We start from the raw sequence: 19553 nt of genomic DNA, 5'->3' as shown, positions 1-19553 counted from the left end.
TAGGCCTTGTGGGCTAATGCCCTCTGAACTGAAAAATAAGAGAGAGTAGTTTTCAGGAATGTCTTCATAAAAGGTTAAGGATAAAATTTTCCTTAAGGGTTTCAGCACTCTTTTCTTAAGCAATGCTCGTTTCAGCACTCTTTTCGAAGGTCTTATTCATTCAGTGTGTCTGAAAAAATTAAAAAGATAAGTGCTATCTTCACAAAATTTTACTTGTGTACTCCTTTAGACCTAATTAGACTGCCTACCTTTGTTTTCATCGAAATTCCAACTTTAAAAGGTAGCGTACCCGAAAGGGCTTAATTAAGTAAACAAAAAGGGACTCGTAATTTAGAGACAAATTTGGCAAAGGGGTAGTGCAAACCTGCTTTAGCTCATTACTGGCTATAGAAACTCTGCTAATAAAAGTACATACTGTATTAAAAATGGTGCAAAAGTAATCACTTCTGAAACTTCATTTGTTAAATTAATGTATGTTAAACTTGCACACATAAAGATCCACCTAAGTGATCAAACTGTTTTAAGTCCACATCCTGCATCCTATCATGGATGTCTGAAAATCTCTAAAAATCAAAAATTTAATGACATGCTTAAAAGTCAGATGTATTAAGGTGGTCTACTACAGCAGCATTACAATACTAAAAATTTTTTTACACGCAGAATCGCTAATTAAGAAACTATGTTGCGTGCAATTTGGCAGAAATATAAAGCAATAGGTCAGTTTTCGAATCACAATGTTAGAATCAGGTTTGAAATGAAATTTACTTAAATATTATATTTTAAAAAAATTAGTTTGAAATACGTAATTTTAATGTGTAGTTTGGAAAGCCATCAATAGATGGCGCTACGAGTTAAAATTTAACATTGTAATCTTATTTCTGCAAAAATTCACGAAGTAATTGATTTTGATATCAGTTATAAATCATATTTTTTTCTAAATAATATTTAGAAGCGTTTCATATATTCCTTTATACACAGTTTTCACTAAACATTGTCAGCTGTCAGCAGAATGACGTTTACGGCAACCCTATTGCATTGCTATTCCGCACTCGTTTTGTTTACATTTATTTGTACTGTGGTCAGTTTGCAAAAAACATGCGAAAATATCAAGGACGACCGAAAAAACATCCTGGTTTTAATAAAAGATCCAGAATTCAGCGTAAACGTCGAGCTCAAGAAAAAAATATGAAATTTAATTCCCGAGATGTGGAAGATTCCGAACAAGCGGATGTTTTCGAAAGGTGAGAAATAATTTATTCTTTATATCGACTACCCCGTGTTTATGATTTCGTAGTAAGTTAATTCCGAAGTAAAATATGCGTATTTTTTTTATTGAAGGTCAGAAATTATTGATACAACTGCATCTGTGTCAAAGGAGAATCATTGCCCGGATGATTTTTTTACAAAGTAAGTTTTTTTTTTTTTTTTGTATGTGTGTGTATGAGGGGATGCTAATAATTGTTCAATTCTGTTATAATAATTTATTCCTCCATTCACACTAAATTGTTGGGAAATATTGAAAGGGTAAACTCCAATTCACAAGGAATTGCTGAAATAATTGAATCTTTTCAAAAGTATGAGCATGTTCTTGCGATCTAAATTGAATTCACCATCATTACATGTATTATTGGAAATTTTATAGTCATATGTTTGCTACGAAATGCTTTGTCAGTTACCTATGGTATATTTTAACAGGTGTATGCACATTTATTCATGTGCTCGCTGTTCAACTTGCTTTTTTTTATTATGTCATTTACTTGGATGTTAAAACTTTCTTTTAGCGTTGGAACATTTTATGATCATTTAGTAAAATTTATATATAAATATATATTATTGCTTGTTTATTTATGGTTCTGTGTATTTGTCATGTATGCATGTTGTGAAGTGTAGTTTTTGAAAAATATGTCACAAATGTTAAATTCCACCAAAAGCTGAATTGAATTGATATTGGGATGCAGGTAATTAGAAAATACCTGCTGTGTATTTTGAGCGTAAACCAAACTAGTGCCAAGAATGGGACCAATACGCTCAGGCTTGCTTAGCCTTTTTGCCATTGTCCAAATTGAATTATCTCCAGTATAAAGGGAGTGAATGCTTTCTCTGTATAACATTAAAATATCCGTCTGATCAAAAATCTACCAATAAGAAACTTTTCATATGTTATGTGACAGACTTTCTGCAAACAGAAGTCCTCAGCTCTGTTCTTGTACATGTTTTTTAATTGTGGTTCAGATGTGTACTTCTCAAAGGAATTCTTCTCATAGGAAGATTATCTGAACATTTAAAAACTATATTCTGCTTTTAGGGGCCTAATATTTTATGCCCCTAAAATTAATATTGAAATTTCTAAAATGTTGAAAAATATGTCATCTGGATTCTGTACAAAAAATATAATCCCCTTTTTCATTTCTGCATTTACAATTCCTGCATTTTCTTTATTCCTACATTTTTTAATTGGAAGGAATTTCATTCGCAGAGCCCTCTAATTTATTCTTACAAATCATGTAGTAATGTACCATTTTAGATAGATATAAATAACACATTTTGTAATTTTTCTAAACTGTGGTTATACAGCATGATATAATAGCTACACAGGGTATGGCGAAACAGTATACAGCAATATCTGTCGCACTGTCTGAGATGGGTGGTAGTCATACATAGCTTAATGCTTAAATTTGTTATGTGTTATTTATTTATTCATGTTTTTTTTTTTTTTTTTTTTTAATTATGTTATAGCAGTTTATTTCTTTCATTCTTAGGTCCGGAAGTGAAAAATTTGACTTTTCTACGCCAGAAGTTACAGCTAATGTTCCTAAGACAAACCAGGCTTTCCTGAGGTAAGTTGGTTTATTTTTAAAATAGATATTAGCTGTGCATGATATTACAGTTACTTAATTATGGTTAACTAATTATGTATTAATTTAGAAGTCAAGCAACCAAAATCAGCGTTATATTTTCAAATAGTGAATATTTCAAAATATGATGCTGATTTTTGTTGCTTGACTCTCAAATTAATACTTGGTCGGTGTGTTATTGTATCTTAATTAAACTAATTATGGTTCTTTTCTTCTCAGTTCTGATCTGGACATTTCAGTTATTGACTCTGACGTAGAAGGTAGAAATACAAGCTCTCTTTTGGGGTAAATATGTATTTCTCTATGCCAAAATTAAAATGTCATCATTTATGTTTTTCTTTTATGGTGTTACATTATGTTGTTTACATACTGATAGCTATTAAAACTGTTAAATATAATATTGTAGCTATCAAAAAGAGGGGGATGAATTTGATTTGTACCAAATTTGGACGTTTTGCATGAAAGAACTTGAAAATAAAAGATTTTTTTAAAAATATATTCATTGAAATCAGTGAAATTTTCAGTCGGGACACTGAAGCAAATGAAAATATTTTGGGGTTTGATTCTTTTGATGGGAGCCTCATCAATAAGCCTACTATCTTTTTTAAATATTGCTTCTTTTTCATTGTTTTCATGATGTTTTATGTTCCCTTCATGAAAGAGATTTTTAATAATTTAAATTTTGTTAATAAAATATAACAAAATGAAATCTGTGATTATGTGGCTGTTATTTTTTCCATATATATTTATTTGAGAAAAACCACAAATTTTATTATTTTACAGAATTTTTAAGAAAAATATAAGGATAAAATTTTTTAAATAATTCTGATTACTACCTTTGCTTTCCTCTCATAATGTGCCTCAAATTAGAGCAATTAGACAACAAATTTAAGTCGTGATCTTTTTTTTCCAAGTTTTTTTTTTAGGCTTAGGAGTATAAATTGCTTATCCCCACAAGACAGTGCATCTTCTTAGTATGCCATCCTAAGGCTCCGTTCACATGATGGTATAAATGTCATAGACGCATAATCATAAGGCACAAAATGTGGGAGTTCCATTCACACCTGCGAGAGAGGGTCTAAGCCATAGCCAATTAGAGAAGCTAAATTTGTGCATGCATGTATGTGTCTACAGCTTTCTCTCTCAATAGGTTTTATGTATATGCTCTGATTGGCCGACTCTTATATCAAGTCGGCACAAAGTTGAAAACTTCAAGCTTAATGCCCAAACTAGTTTTTGTGACATAGCAAGGTCTGACTACAAAGCGTTGTTAGTTGGGAATTATGACATTTATACAATGGCTTGAATAGAGCCTTAGAAAGCCATTTGGTAACTGAGTTATCCACCATGAAAGAGTTATTCTTGCCCCTCTGAATTCAGTGTTTACTGGAACACGAACATTTTATACTCAGGTGTAAAGGCCCTTCATGTGAAACCTCCGGCACACAAAGTAGTGACTAATATTGCACGAGCAAATGACACTGCGAGCATGGAAGCAGCAGTTGTGAAGATGACTCATCTTCTTGTAGTAATATACTGGTAATCCAGTGTATTATTATTGTTAATTTATTTGCTATCTGTTGCCTAAATTTCCTAAACCTAATTGCGAATGGGCTGCCTGCATGGGCGTTTTCATGGTTTTCCCCGTGTATATGAGCCATTTCCCTTAGAAAGTCCTCCATGAAAGTATTCCTCCTCTTAGGAAGATCAAGTGCTTTGCTGTCATCAAATAAGCCAAATTTAAACCTAATTTGTAATATTTATATATATTAATTATATATATGTATATATATTGTATATATATATATTTTAGCTTGGAGTCTGAGCCTCTTCAGGAGAACCTTAATGATGAATTTCTGTGTCCTGATTCACCTTTAATTATCGAAAGGGAAGATCGACGAAAGGCAAATCCATTACCATCTGGCAGAACAATTTGCAATATGTCTTTTGTAATAGTGCAGGCTAGGACATTAGAGCAACATTCCCTAAATTGTAAATTTGGAGGATCATTTATTTTTAACAAAGTGATTCGACGTGGTCTTGTCACTACATATAACTATGTATGTGATAAAATTTTATGTGGGGAAATGGCAACAATTTGTTCTGATATGGAGAAAAGCAGCCTAAATCAGCTTGCAGTATTAGGTGCGTTATCTACTGGCAGTGGATTTTCACAAGAGGAGGAAAAGTTTAGCATCATGGAAATTCCGTATATGAGCAACTCGACCTTTGCTTCTTGTGAGCGAACTACTGGCAAAATAATACAGGGATGTGCACAGGAAACTATGTGTTGCTGCTATAGAAGAGGAGAAAAGGCAGGCAGAACTTCGCAATGATAAAGATAATGATGGTTATCACTGTATAACTGTCATTGTTGATGGAGGTTGGTGTAAAAGAAGCTATGGGCATGGTTACAATGCTTCAAGTGGCATATCTGTTATTATAGGCATGGTCACCCAGAAAATTTTGTTTGTTGGAATTCGCAACAAAGTGTGCCTTATATGCAGTGCTATTGAAGATGGCAAGATGCCAAATAAAGTGCACCTTTGTTGGCGAAATTGGAATGGGCCTTCTACAGGTATGGAAAGCAGTGCCATTGTGGAAGGTCTGAATTATCTCCAGTGTGTTCACAAAATACGTTGTACTCGACTTGTTGGAGATGGAGATGCTAACACAATGGCCAAAGTGAAAGAAAGCGTTTCATATGGAGGACGGGTGATCAAAGTAGAATGTGCTAACCATGCTGTTCGAAGATATCGCAGAGCTCTTGAGAAACTTCAGCAAAATACTGCGCGCTTCCCCGGGGCTAAAGGAATTGCTGCCCGTAAATTGCTGAAAATTAAAATGCCACTGTTAGTCAGAGGTGCTAGAGTAGCTATAAAAGCTCATGCTTTACCTAGCCATTATCAGCACACACAAGAAGCTATTGATGCATTAGTATCTGACTTGAGAAATGGGCCACATCATATATTTGGCAAGCATGATGCTTGTAGTGCTTTTTGTGCAAAGAAAGGTGCAGAGTTGGACAGCACATACAATGAAATTTTTTCCTCGGGTATGTTGCAAGCTATTGAAGCAGAAGTGGGAAGAGTACTGATATCGTGTAGCAGTACTCTTATTTGGAATGCCACAAATAATCCTGCTGAAAGCTTCATGAGTCAACTGTGTAAAACATCTGGTGGAAAAAGAGTTGATTTTTCCAAAGCTGGTGGCATGAACAGGCGTGCGAGTATTGCTGTCATGGCCTATCAAAATCCAGCACAGCAGTGGCAAAAAAATGCACAAAAAGCTGTAACAGGAAGTAGCCCCAGGACTCCAACTTTGAAATTCTTAGCTTCCAGAAATAAGCGCCATGTAAAACGTCTTGAGAGACGTAGACTTTTTGACACTGAGAAGAAAAAGAGAAATATGAGGAAAGCAGGACATATTCAGCAAGGTGGGGATATTTCTTATGGTGATTTTCCTGAGAAACCAGACCTATCAGATGAAGCATATGAATTGGCAGCTAAAAATTTTTTTATATCAATTGAAGTTCCAAAAAAAGATTCTCTTGAGGCCGTAACACGTGGACAGTCATCATCTGAAAGATGGCGTCATGAAAGATCAAGAAGAATATCATCATCCTTTTTCAAAGATGTTGCTGATAGGCGTCCAACAACACTCAGTGCTGCTTTAGTGAAACGTATCATATATAATGATAACGTTTCAACTAAAGCATTAAAGTATGGCTTGGCTAACGAAGCAGTAGCCTTAAATCAATACAAGGAAAAGCACATGGGAAAAAACATCAGACGTTGTGGCCTTTTTATTGATCCTAAATATCCCTTTCTTTGTACTTCGCCAGATGGATTGATAGACGAAGATGGATTACTTGAAGTAAAATGTCCTTATACAGCCAGATTCTCAGCAGACTTGTCAGACTTTTTCAGCAAGCCTAATTCTGTTGGTCTTCGGATGGATGCTGATAATAATCTTTATTTACCGAAAAGCCACAAATATTATTTTCAAATTCAAGGGCAGTTAGCCATAACAGAGAGGAATTGGTGTGATTTATATATATGGTGCAGAGAAGATGCAATCACATTAAGAATACCCGAAGACAAAACTTTCTGGATCAGTTTAGTTCCAAAACTCGAAAAATTTTACGTGAATTGTATTCTTCCTGAGCTTGTTGATCCAAGAGCACCAAGAAAAATGTCTCTTAGAGAACCGAAGTATATTGTTGATGCTAGAGCACAGAATGAGAAACAAAAACAGGCCACTGCTTCTGTAAAACAAACACAAGAAAAAAGAGAAATTGAAATTTCAGAAGCAGATAAAATTATTTCATCTCCTAGAAAGAATGCAGGAGAGAAAAGAATCAGGAAACCAAAAATTATTTTTGATTTGTAATCAGTAACAAGCCAAGCCAGCACACCGTAACATTTTCTACGTCTGAATAAAAACTATGCCTGCAACAAAGCATTATGATTAAATCCATACCTAATTAGAATATTACCCCATTTCTCTAAAAAAAATATGTTAAAAAAGTCTCTGCTTTCAGTAATAGATACGTCTGATCAATTCTGCCATAATTCTGTAATCAATACTTGAAGCTAGAATCCCCTGTGCTGCACTGCCATTGCATCTCTTTTCTGAATGTTTCATCATCCACTTCTCATTCTAAATATTCCTGTGTGCTTTCATTTATAGCTGCTAACTTGTTGTGAACATTTTCTGCACCACATGTTATATTTTGCAGTGTAAATAATGCGTGCAATCATATATTTTGGTTTTAATCATCAGTAACTTTGGTAAAACTACATTTATGCAAAGAAGACTTCCATAAAGTCACAGTTTCTGTGAAAAAGAAAATAAGTTTGATGACCTCTGTCATAATTCAATAAATAATTTTTTAAAATAGCATCACCTGTGCTGCACTAACATTGGAAAAAATTAAAGTCATCTCTTTTCTGAATGTTTCCTCATGCACTTCTGTTTCTAAGTATTCTTGTGTGCTTTGATCCATAGCTGATAACTTGTTGAGAATATTTTCTGCACAACATGTTACACCTCTGAACTTAAATACTTGCGGTAAAGAAGTATTTTGGTTTGAATCATGTGTAACTCCAATATAAGTCCATTTCTCCAAGGAAAACCTCCACAAAGTCACTGCTCCTGATTCAGCTGGAAGGACATCCATACAATGATATTTGAGAAGAAGACATACAAAATTGAGTATTGTGGAAAGATGATTGCTTATATCTTGAACGTGGATGATCCACTTGTCTACAAAACTCATAACCATTCTAAAAAATAAGGACATCAAATTTCAATGCATCCTGCTCTCACAAGAGAGAAAGGTGATCATTAGAAGCCTTCCCAGCTCCACATGTTAATGCTGCCTCATGTTGCATAATATAATAATACACACACTGGCCAATCAATAAGAAACCTTTCAGATTTTCATCTGAATGCATGCTAGGGATGAAATATCCAAATTTTTTCTATGATGTGGATTATACTTGGTTAAAATGCCAGTATAAGTAAGGTGTAAGAGTGCTTTTCATGATGAATGAAGTAAAATGGGGAAAAAAGGCGGCAGATCGTTCACCATTTGAAAAAGGGGCTTATTATTGGTGCACATTTAGTGGGGGCATCGATTTCGAATCCTTCTCTAAAAAATGTAACTGCAGTTCGAGCATAGTTTTCAAAGACAGTGATCGGCGGTATCTCCGATGAATTGTACGGCAGAACACGGATTCAACTATCACAAATCGTCAACCAAGGCTCTTCCCAACAAATTTCAGCTAGAACTATGCGCAGCGAATTGCAGAGGGATAGGAATGCATAGTTTTGGTGCCTGTAAGAAAATCACTCAGTTCTGCCGACATGCAAGACTTCATTTTCAGTGGTGTCGAGAAAAGACACTGGACATCTGAGGATTGGAAATGGGTAATGTGGTGGGATATTACATTATGTATTACATATTAAACATAAGTTATGGGTTACCTCATAACTACAGAAGGTTCCTGTTCGCTGCCAGAAAAGGTTGAAGTAATCTGCAATGTAAATTACCGACAATACATGAGCTTTGTTCATTTATGGGCATGATAAAATTTTATCGATGCTTTTTGAAAAATGCTGCAGAAACTCAAGGAGTCATACACGAAATGTTAAAGGGTGATAAAAAAAGATCATTGTAAAGTTCCATGCACAGATGAAGGTGTTTAGTGTATTTAATTATGGCAAAGCACACTAGGGCTATCTGCCTAAGAGAAGGGATGCCTTCGTGGAGGACTTTCTAAGGGAAACTGGCTCATATACACGTTACACATGGGGAAAACCACGAAAACGCCCATGCAGCCAGTACGTTCGCGGGATTCGGACCGAACTACCAGTGTTCAGCGATTTTACCGCTCTGCCGCTGGTAGGCCTGCACAGATGAAGGAATTCACCATTTAGTCAATGGTGCCCTTTTGTGTTTCCCAATGGATTACCCTTTGTGTGCAGATACATCAGACTTTCCTATAGGATCAGTATTGCAGCAATTGGAAGAACAAGAACAAGACTGAAAACCTATTGTGTTCTACTCTAAAACATTAAATAATGCACAGAAGGTTTATAGTACCTATGACAGAGAATTCTTAGGAATATATCTTTCTGTCAAGCATTTTAAACATGTATCGGAAGGACGCAAATTCATCATACTTACTGATCACAAGCCACTGTCATATGCATAGAAGCAAAAGAATGGGAAGGCATAACCCAGACAACAACACCAACTTCAGTATATATCGGAATTTTCAACTGATATTCAGCATATTGATGCCAAAGAAAATTTAGTTGCAGTTGAAGTAGTCTCAGTTACTGGCTATGAAGCAGTAGCAGATGCTCAAGAATATAATGAAGAATTGCAACATTTAATGACAGGTAGTGCTTCACTGAAATTTAAATCATCTACATTAGCATTTTGGAAAACATTAAGATGTGACAGCTCAACAACCAGTATCAGGCCTTTTATTTCAAAGCAATTTAGACAACAAATGTTTCATCAAATTCATAATTTTGCTCCTCTGGTATCAGGACAACTGTCAACGAGATGACTGAAAAATTTATCTTTCCAAATATAAAGAAAGAAATTCACGAATAGACTTAAAGTCCTGTTAATTGTCAAAGGAGCAAAGTCAACAGGCATACAAAATCTAAAATAGCCGAGTTCCAAGCACCTCATGCTAGATTAAGTATTGTGCAAGTTGACCTGATTGGGCCATTACCACCATCTGCTGGTAGGACGTATTATCTGACATTTATTGACCATTTTTCCTGTTAGGGAGAAGTAGTTTCTTTACCAGATATCACAAGAGAAATGGTTGTCAAAGCATTTTACAATCATTGGATTAGCAGATTTGTTGTGCCTAGTTCCATAATCTCAGATCAAGGAAGACAGTTTGAGTCGCAGCCTTTCAAGAGCCTTGCAAAAGTATGTGGTGCTAAAGTTTTACATTCCACTCCATACCACCCACATTGCAGTGGGAAAATTGAGCAGTTTCTCAGAACTTAAAAAAATGCAATAAAGGCTCACAGCAACATCAGATGGACAGAAATCCTTCTAGGATTCAGAGTTGCAATATGTCCTGATACTAATCACTCTGTAGCTCAAATGGTATATTTTATGCAAATAAGGTTACCATGTGAGTTTTTCGACTACCTACCACTAAAACTAAACCTGAACCATTTGTAACAAATTTACTGTCTTTTATGGATCAGCACCAGTTTATCAACTGCTAACAAACATAAAATATTTATGCATAAAGACTTGAGATCATGTTCTCATGTGTTTGTGAGAACTGATCGTGTGAAAAAGGCACTTGAATTTGCTTATTGAGGGACCATTTTTTTGTGGTGAAAAAATATGATAAATATTTCCGAGTCTTAATTAAGGACAGACAAGTTAACATTTCATTGACAGACTGAAACCAGCTTATTTGTTACTTTCGAACAAATTACTAGAAACAGTGACTAAAAATAAAAAACCATTTCACATTTCATGTACCCAAAATTCTGATATTGTACCTAACGTCAAATCTATTATTCTAGATGGTATGAAAATCAGAAAATGTGTTGGATTTAAGGACTAATGTTTTGTATATTTTGCTATACTTCATCATCTTCTAAATATTAGTAAATATATATCTGCATTAGTGATAATCAGCTGTGAGCACATAGTGCACCATCTGCGACTCATTTGGGTATAAACTATGCTAGTGATTATAATGTCCTTGCTTTTTCCCATATGCCATATGTTGCATGAAATTTTGTTATATGAATCTAGCTTCCTGTGAGGAATTTCTGTGATCTTTCTAGTATGTATGGTCAAGAATTAGGCTTGTGATATACTGTCATGATTTTGCCCACATGTTCCCTGAATATACTACCATTTCCTTAGGAAGACTTCCAAGAAGAATACTGTTGTGAGTTCTAAGCCTAACTATGGTTTGGAACTGTTTATAATGAATTATTGGGATTCTGCACATGTAATGTGGATGCAATTCTATTTCCATTTAGAAGATTTTCTGCAAAGGCAATGCTTTAGCTGTGAGATAATTCTGTTTTGGAAATAAAACTGATATTTATTTAGATTTGTGGTATTTATAAGGCAGTTTATCAATAGCAGGTAGCATCTTGCCTCTTTGCTTTGATCAGGGCCTGTGCAACCAGTGGTAGTCAAAATTTTATAATTTAGCAGAGGGCACTGAGCAGCAAAATTTAGAGGCAAAAAAATGTTCAGAACTTACGAAGACATCAGCCAGCAGAATTTAGGATATGCAGAGATTGCACTGAGTGGCAATAGTGCCATATGTTACATTTGCTATCTGCATTATTAATTTGTGAAACAATTTCAGCTGCTTGAAAATGCATTTTTCTGTTAGAAATTTGTATTTCTTGCAATTTCTTTTTTTTGGGGGGGGTCGAGAATATGGTGTTAAAAATATTTTATCATTTTCTTTTTTTTTTCTTTTCAGGTGAAAATTTTGTGCATGATTTGGCTTTCATTGAGACGTCTCTGGGTCAGGAGTTACTAAGGAAGAGAAACTTACATGCAGGTTGAAGCATGCAGTGTCAAATGTATAAGGAATATAAAAGATGCTGTATATTAGTATAAGTTTGAATAACCATAATAAAAAAATTTCTTGAAAATTGTGTTTTTTCTGCGAGTTATTAAAATTGGAAATAATTAATTACAATATTTATGAAAATTTTCGAAAATAAAAATACAAGTAGTATTTAAAAAGTACTGCAAAACTCATTTTTAAGTAGAAAAATTATTCTCAGATGAAATTCTTTATGCAAAAGGATTCGATTATGCAAAAGGACTTTTTTAGTATTTGAAAGGTTCATTTGAACCCAACAACTGAAACTAACGTATCCCCAGTTTATTGATACCAACCATTTTGTTGGTATCAATGAACCCACTACTTTCTAAAAGCATTTCTGTCAATTACTAAGGGCTAATGAACAAGTGTTGAATTCTCAAGATGAATGTTGCCGAAACAGAAAAAAGTGTACTTCAGAACATTCTGCAGTAGCTCAAACAAAGTCACGGACCTCATCTATATTGTAGTCAGAGAGAAATTATTCCCCTTCCTTTTCTTTCAAAAGCTGAGTTTCCAAACGCACAACGGGAGGCCGTTGCTAAAAGCTGTGGAACCAGTTTTATAGCTATTTTTAGCAACTTGTGAGCTGTTTTTCAGATAACACAGTAAATCTCGGGGAGGGGAATTTGAAATCATGATCACTGCCGGTACGGCAGAATTTACGTACAGCAAAATTGTAAAATTCAGCGAAGCATCAAGCAATAAAATTTTAGAATTTTGTGGGAAGGGCACTTGACAACAGAATTTATTGCGTACAAAGTCAGCAAAATGCATAGCGCCGTACCTGATTCATGATACAGCAGTATTCATTACCAATAGCAAACTTGTTTGAGGATAAGTTCGAAAAAATGTTTTCTAGTTGTTACCTAAAATCGGTAAACAATAATCTTTGAAAGATTATTCGATTATATCGTTACTAATATGGTAAAAATTTGAAAAGCAATCAGAAGCCGTATCTCTAGGGTCTTCAAGTCACGATTTGTTTTTATTTGTTCGAATATGATATTTATATCTCTCTTCCTACAAGTATGTATCTTCGTACGTATAAAGTATCAAAAATAATAAAAGTAATTAATAAATTTTCTCTAGTTGCCCTGAAAACTACATCTGAATATAAAGATAAGAAAGACATCAGTAAATTGCTGTTGTTATTTGCTGATCATAATGGTAATCAACCGAACATGATCACATATACCGTCTTCAAAACTTTGATTTTTATCAAGCTTCATATAAATACTAGGTTTTTGTTAGTCACGTAATTTGACATCCTAAATTTAAGATGACAGATGAAATAATGACTAGTTCTGAATTAGCTCACTCAGGAAGTAAAATTTTCTCCTTCCCGTCAATATAGCATATTTATAGCTCCCAATGATGGCGATCACTAACTAAATATGTTATGGATTAGAACCCTATTGCACTCCATAAGTTTTTCTTTATTCGCTTTATGTGCATGCATGCATGCTTGGTTGTGGAAGAAATTAAAAAGCCCCCCCCCCTTTTTTTTTTTTACTTAGGTTATTCGAATGTATACGCCAGACATTTATTTGTTGAACTGTAGTTATAATTTGGAACGTGGTGCTAGAGCCGTTGGAGCCGAACCGAACGTCAGTTTGTTTAGAATTATAGAGTTTGATTACGCCAAAGCAGGTGAATTTGGAAAACACCAAAATCGGTCATGCATCCAACTCGTTATCGAGGCTTGAACTCCGGATGAACTACCAGTGTTCGGCGGCTCGCTTGCTAGAACTGCGTTAGGCTCTTTGAATGTAGCAAAGCCACGAGGGTTACCTTCTTAAGATGGCAGGCCTTCGTGGAGTCATTTTCTGAAGGCTTAGATTAGGTTATTATGGCAAAGCACAGTAGGATGCCTTCATGTTGAACTTTCTTAGAGAAATTGACAACCCATACACGTTACACATACAGAAAATTATGAAAACGTCCATGCAGCCGGCCCGTTAGCCTTTATTCGAATCCAGGTCGAAACTACCAGTGTTCAGCGATTTAATTCCTCTACCGCGGGAGGGCCTAATTGCTGAAGGGAACTGGCTTGTATTCATGTTACACACGGTGAAAACAAACAATGCAACCAGCTGATTCGTCTGGCATCGAACCCAAACCAGTTCGAACTTCCAGTATTCAGTAGTTTTAACCACTCGGCCATAGCAAAAATCCCTAATAGTGGCCCTGGTTACTAGTAGGATTGTAAGTATATTGGTAATCATCCAATCTACAGCAAGGAAATTTCGGAGCTTAATTGTAAAGTCAAATGCGACACTCCGATAAACGTGGTATATGTTCTGTAATATCTTTGCGTGTTATATACATAGTTTTTTTTTTTTTTTCTTTCAAAGTTAGACAAGTTTACACAAACAATATAGGTCGAAAAGGGAGCTGGTCTGCGCCCGGTGAGCCTGTCGGCAGCGTCGCAAAGCGTAATTTGACTAACGAAAAGATCATGCTTTGGATCTGGTGATCTGGATAGTCACTTGTGTTGAAAAATAAATTTATTTCAACAACATAGGCCAAAAATTTAGTTGATCTGCGCCCGTGAGTCCGTCGGCAGCATCGTAAAGCGTAATTTGACTAACAAAAAGATCATTCTTTTGTATTTGGTGGGATTGCCGTGGTATTAATCACAAATAGTATATGGAAAAAGGTAAAACCCTTGACAGTAAAGGATACAACGAGATGCTAGTGCATGTTGACGCTGCTATCAAGGAAAAGAGTCGAATTGAGTTCCGGCGCAGAAAGGTAACGTTCCATCAAGATAATACCATACGTGTCTGCATTCACCGGCTAGCCTCTGTACGGACTCGAAAGGGATCTTTCACCACATCCACCATATAACCCCGACATCGCACGTTCGGACTTTCAGCTACATCTTGCTGGTCCTATCTTCACTTCTGCACAAGACGTCCGAAATGAGGTTGACCTGTGTTTGGACTCGGGCCACCAAGTTTCCGAGCCGAAGGTTTTGAAAAACTACCAAAAAATTGGCAGAAAAGCATAAATTTTTGGTAGTGATTACTATCCGCACTAAAGGTACTGACTGCTTTTTTTTCATAACTTTATGAAGAACGTTCGTGCTTAAAATTTTCGTTACAACCATTAAATTCTGTAATTTATGAATTCCTTCCCACTTCTCATGTATTTATCAACTGTTCTTTATGAACCTGATATTCCTACAATTATCAGCTGTACTTTATAAATCTGATATGTAGAAACGCAATTTGATTTTATGCATTTCAGTATCAAGTGAAATCTTTAAACTAATCGTTCATTATAACACTTTATGTTGTTTTCATTCAAAGCTGAACTCAGATAATGTGCCGAGGTTGAACTACCAGTAATAGGCGACTTTAGCGCTCGCCCGCTAGAATTTAGAGAGGAACTGAGTGCTAGAATTGGGTTAGGCTCTTTGAATATAGCAAAGCCACGAGGTGGCAGATAGCAGATGCTTTCGTGGAGGAAGTTTCTGAAGGCTTAGTTTAGTTTATAGCAAAGCTCCCCATACACGTTACACACGGGGAAGATTATGAAAACGCCCATGTAGCCAGCCCGTTCGCCTTGATTCGAACCCAGGTCGGAACTACCAGTGTTCAGCGATTTAACCGCTCGGCCGCGGGTGAGCCTAATTGCTGAAGGAAACTGGGTCGTATTCATGTTGCACAACAGGAAAACAAACCATGCAGCCAGCTGGTTCGCCTGGGATCGAACCGAAACCAGGTCGAACTTCCAGTAATCAATATTCTTAACCACTCAGCCACTGGCGGCGCGTGGCAGAAGTAAGAGCCACAGATATTGTAGTGAGCAGCAAAAACCTCTAATACTGGCTCTGGTTACTAGTAGAATTATATATTGGTAATAATCCAATCTACAGCAATGAAATTTCGGAGCATAATTGTGAAGTTAAATACGACACTCCGATAAACGTGATAAAGATGAAAAATTTTTTAAAAAAGGAAACTTACTATGCAAATACATGTATTCATTAGTAAACATTTTATAAAATTTATTCTTAATTTAGCGTTTATGAATTCTCAGAGAATTATCTCATCGAATTATTTTTTTCTCCTCTGGTAATCCAATATAATTGATTAAATTTATGTGCTGTTAATATCTTTGCCTGTTATGTACATAGTTTTTTTTTTTTTTTTTTTTTTTTTTTTCCGTTCAAAGTTAGATAAAACTGAACGTACGTTACACTGAAATTACTTTGTCTAGAAAGTAAGCGCTTGAGTAGAAACAGATGTTGGGTTTTATTTTTAGAAGACATGAGATCGCTTTCTGTAAAGTAATGTTATAAAATTTTGAATTTGAAATAATCGTACTTCGTTTTTAGTAGCGCAGAATGATAAAGATTTAATGAGAATATAGCAAAGCATCTTTTTAGAGACGCTGTTATAATTTTGCTATTTTATTTTTTTATGGTAGGTCAAGGAAAAAGGCAGGCTGCTAAATACGGTAACAGCACATTACTCTGTTTCATATATAGCGAATCCGCTCTGAAATGAGGCACGAAGCGGTAAAGTAGCTGAACACCAGTATTTCGTTCCGAGTTTCGAATCCCGCGAAGGGACTGGTTGCGCTTTCGTGGTTTTACCCTGTGTAACGTGTCTAGGAGCCAATTTCCCTTAGAAAGTCTTCCACGAAGGCATCCTTTCCCTTAGGCAGATAGATCGTACCGGTGTTTATTTTATCAACAGTACTGGTTATTTTTAAAAATGATCATCCTAGAAAGGTGATTGCCAAAAAGTATTCACTTCGCATATTTATACGTTATGCATGAATATACTCTTTTTAATCAATCTAATATATATAAATTACTAATGCTTTAAAAAAATTCAATTTTCAATATTCTGTTTCCTATTTGTTCCTGTTCAATGAAACAGATTCATACACAGCAAATCCAAATGCATCGCTACAGGAAGATGATAAACCAGCACAGTACGTAATTACAGTTACATCCGGAAAAGAGTAGATATACATATAAATACATAATATATATATACGGTATACAACGATATACAATATATATATATATTATCGTTTTTTAGGATGTATCTATAATATGTATCATTTTACTTTATTAAAATATAATATTCAATTTTGTAATTTAGGAATTTCTTCTCCCTTATCATGTATTATCAGCTTGTACTTTATAAACCTGATACCCCTTCAATTATCAGCTGTATTTTATAAAACTGAAACATAGAAACGCAATTTGATTTTATGCATTTCAGTATCAAGTGAAATATTAAAACTGATTGTTCATTATAACACTTTATGTATTCATTCAAAGCGGATCTCAGATAATGTGCCGCAAATTATTTCCACACTAAGTTTTTTGTGCAAATAATACGTCCTGCTAGTGTTTTTGTAATAAAATGCATGTTATTAATTGATTTCGAATTTTCGTTGCATCTTGATATTGCTGCCAAAAGATATTCAATCAACAATAGTATCTTTTACTACGTTTATGTGTGTGGATACATAGACCATTTCTCCGTGTACTAGAAAAATTTGATAATGATTTATCCACTTTTGAAGTAAAAAAATAATAGTTAGGAGTGTTATACGATTTTATAATACAAGTAAAAAATATATATAAAGCTCTGGAAAGTGCTAACACATATTTATGGAATATTATGGATGGTAATTTATGAAATATTATGGATGGATGAGTAAATGGAATATTATGTGCGTGCTATATATGTATACACATATCATCAAGTATAAAATCATTTATATATAATTTTTATGTCGCGATGAAATTTTTCTTCCGCAAAATAACGGCAAATTATGAAACATTACGCAACATTGAAAAGCGTGATGAACAAATTTTGCGAAAAGAAATAGCGACTGCTGCACGTATCTCACAGATATCTTTCATTCAACACAAAGGTGAAAAAGTTCTATTCCTGTTCAAAACATACCCTGTAGTCTGAGTCACAGACGGAAGAAATGACAGCAGGTCTTTTGTTCAACTGAGGGGATGTGTTTTATGGCTTACTCACTTTCCCGCCAAACAAGTACAGAGGAAGGAAGCGTCGTTGCCATAGTAACCAGGCTGTAGGTAGTCTTACAGATTTGAGTCTTTATCGCTCAACGTTCGTAGCGCCATCTGTTATTAAAAATCGACATGAGAAAGGGGTATTAAACGCTCTTAACACTGGAAATCTTCCCTGAGGGTCAACTAAAATATGGCAACCCTACTGCTAATGCTAACTCACAGGAAAATCCTCAAAAATGTTACTGCTACTGCTTCTAATCTTCCACACCTTAAAAGTAAGTCATATGCACAAGCTGAAAGTAGCAGTAAATCTAGCTTCTGGAAACTTTTCTTTTACATAAAAGATTTAGCTATTGTCTTTGAACAAAACAATATATCAAAAATCATAACCTGTTTTAAAAACTACATGCCCCAGTTGAAAGCAGCTAACTCTGATATGATAAAATTTATATTCTTTTCTTCATATTTGAGAAAATTAATGCTAACATTCAATAAAAATATAGGAAAACTTAATAATTTTACTATTTACATTTTAAACTACAATGTGCATATGCCAAACCATAGAAAAATGCCACAAGATATGCTCGAACTGTAATAAATTTTTTTCAACTTTTGCAACAGATTGGTGAAGCTCAGGTTGAACATCCACCACTGAATCATTAAATTTCTGTTATTTCTTTTCCCCTCTGACTCCTTTACTCTACCCTTGATTGAATCAATTTACTTTTGATTTGTCCATCTTCCATCCAATTTAATTTTAATTTATATTATCTAATTAATTTTAGCTTTTACTGTTCACTTTCCCAGGCCAGTAATTTGCTTTAGTTTTCCTATTCTTATCATTAATTGCCTTATCTTCCATCCAGCTATCAATCAATTCTATTATCAATTTAGATGTTCCATTCTTATCATCAGTTGCATTATCCTCGATCCAGCTATCAATCAATTTTATTGCCAATTTTAATATATATTATGTAATTAATTTTAATTTTTATCCTTCACTTCTTCAAATTTTTTTGTCCATGCCTTCGAAATTCCATATGGTTCCTAAAAACAGAGTTTTCCCAAGGCCAATAACTTGTCTAGATATTCCATTTTTATCTTCAGTTGCCTTATTTTCCACCCAACTATCAATCAGTTTTTTTATCAATTTAGATATTCCATTTTTATCATGAACTTGTTATCTTCCATCCAACTATCAATCAATTTAAATATTCCATTCTTATCATCAATTACATTATCTTCCATCCAGCTATCCATCAATTTTATTATCATTTTATGTATTCCATTCTTATCATCAATTGTATTATTTTCCACCCAACTATTAATCAATTTTATTATCAATTTATACATTTCATTCTTATTGTCAACTATCAATCAATTTTATTATCAATTTATATATTCCATCCAACTATCAATCAATTTTAATTTATATTATCTAATTAATCCTAACTTTTACCTCTTCACATTTTTTGGCCATCCGTTCAAAATTCCATATGATTCCTAAAAATAGAGTTTTCTCCCAGCTAATAACTTGCCTTAGAT

General features: G+C 34.6%; 2 protein-coding genes across 2 annotated transcripts in view; one reads left to right on the top strand and one right to left on the bottom strand.

Moving 5' to 3' along the window:
• LOC146998986 (degenerin-like protein asic-2) overlaps positions 1 to 19553 on the bottom strand; it is a 99049-nt gene that overhangs the window by 65585 nt on the left and 13911 nt on the right. The gene's annotated exons all lie outside the window — the stretch shown is intronic.
• Positions 947 to 12035, top strand: LOC146998987 (uncharacterized). Its single transcript, XM_085812215.1, has 5 exons — positions 947 to 1241; positions 1339 to 1407; positions 2760 to 2837; positions 3075 to 3140; positions 11861 to 12035. The coding sequence occupies exons 1-5, from the start codon at positions 1096 to 1098 to the stop codon at positions 11862 to 11864; spliced, it is 363 nt and encodes a 120-aa protein (XP_085668341.1). The 5' UTR covers positions 947 to 1095; the 3' UTR covers positions 11865 to 12035.

The sequence above is a fragment of the Stegodyphus dumicola genome, chromosome 2, assembly GCF_044657685.1.
Source record: "Stegodyphus dumicola isolate Sdum_Otavi_A_Nest chromosome 2, ASM4465768v1".
Classification (NCBI taxonomy): Eukaryota; Metazoa; Arthropoda; class Arachnida; order Araneae; family Eresidae; genus Stegodyphus; species Stegodyphus dumicola.
Note: the sequence above shows the minus strand (reverse complement) of the source record. Positions and strands in the feature narration are given on the sequence as shown.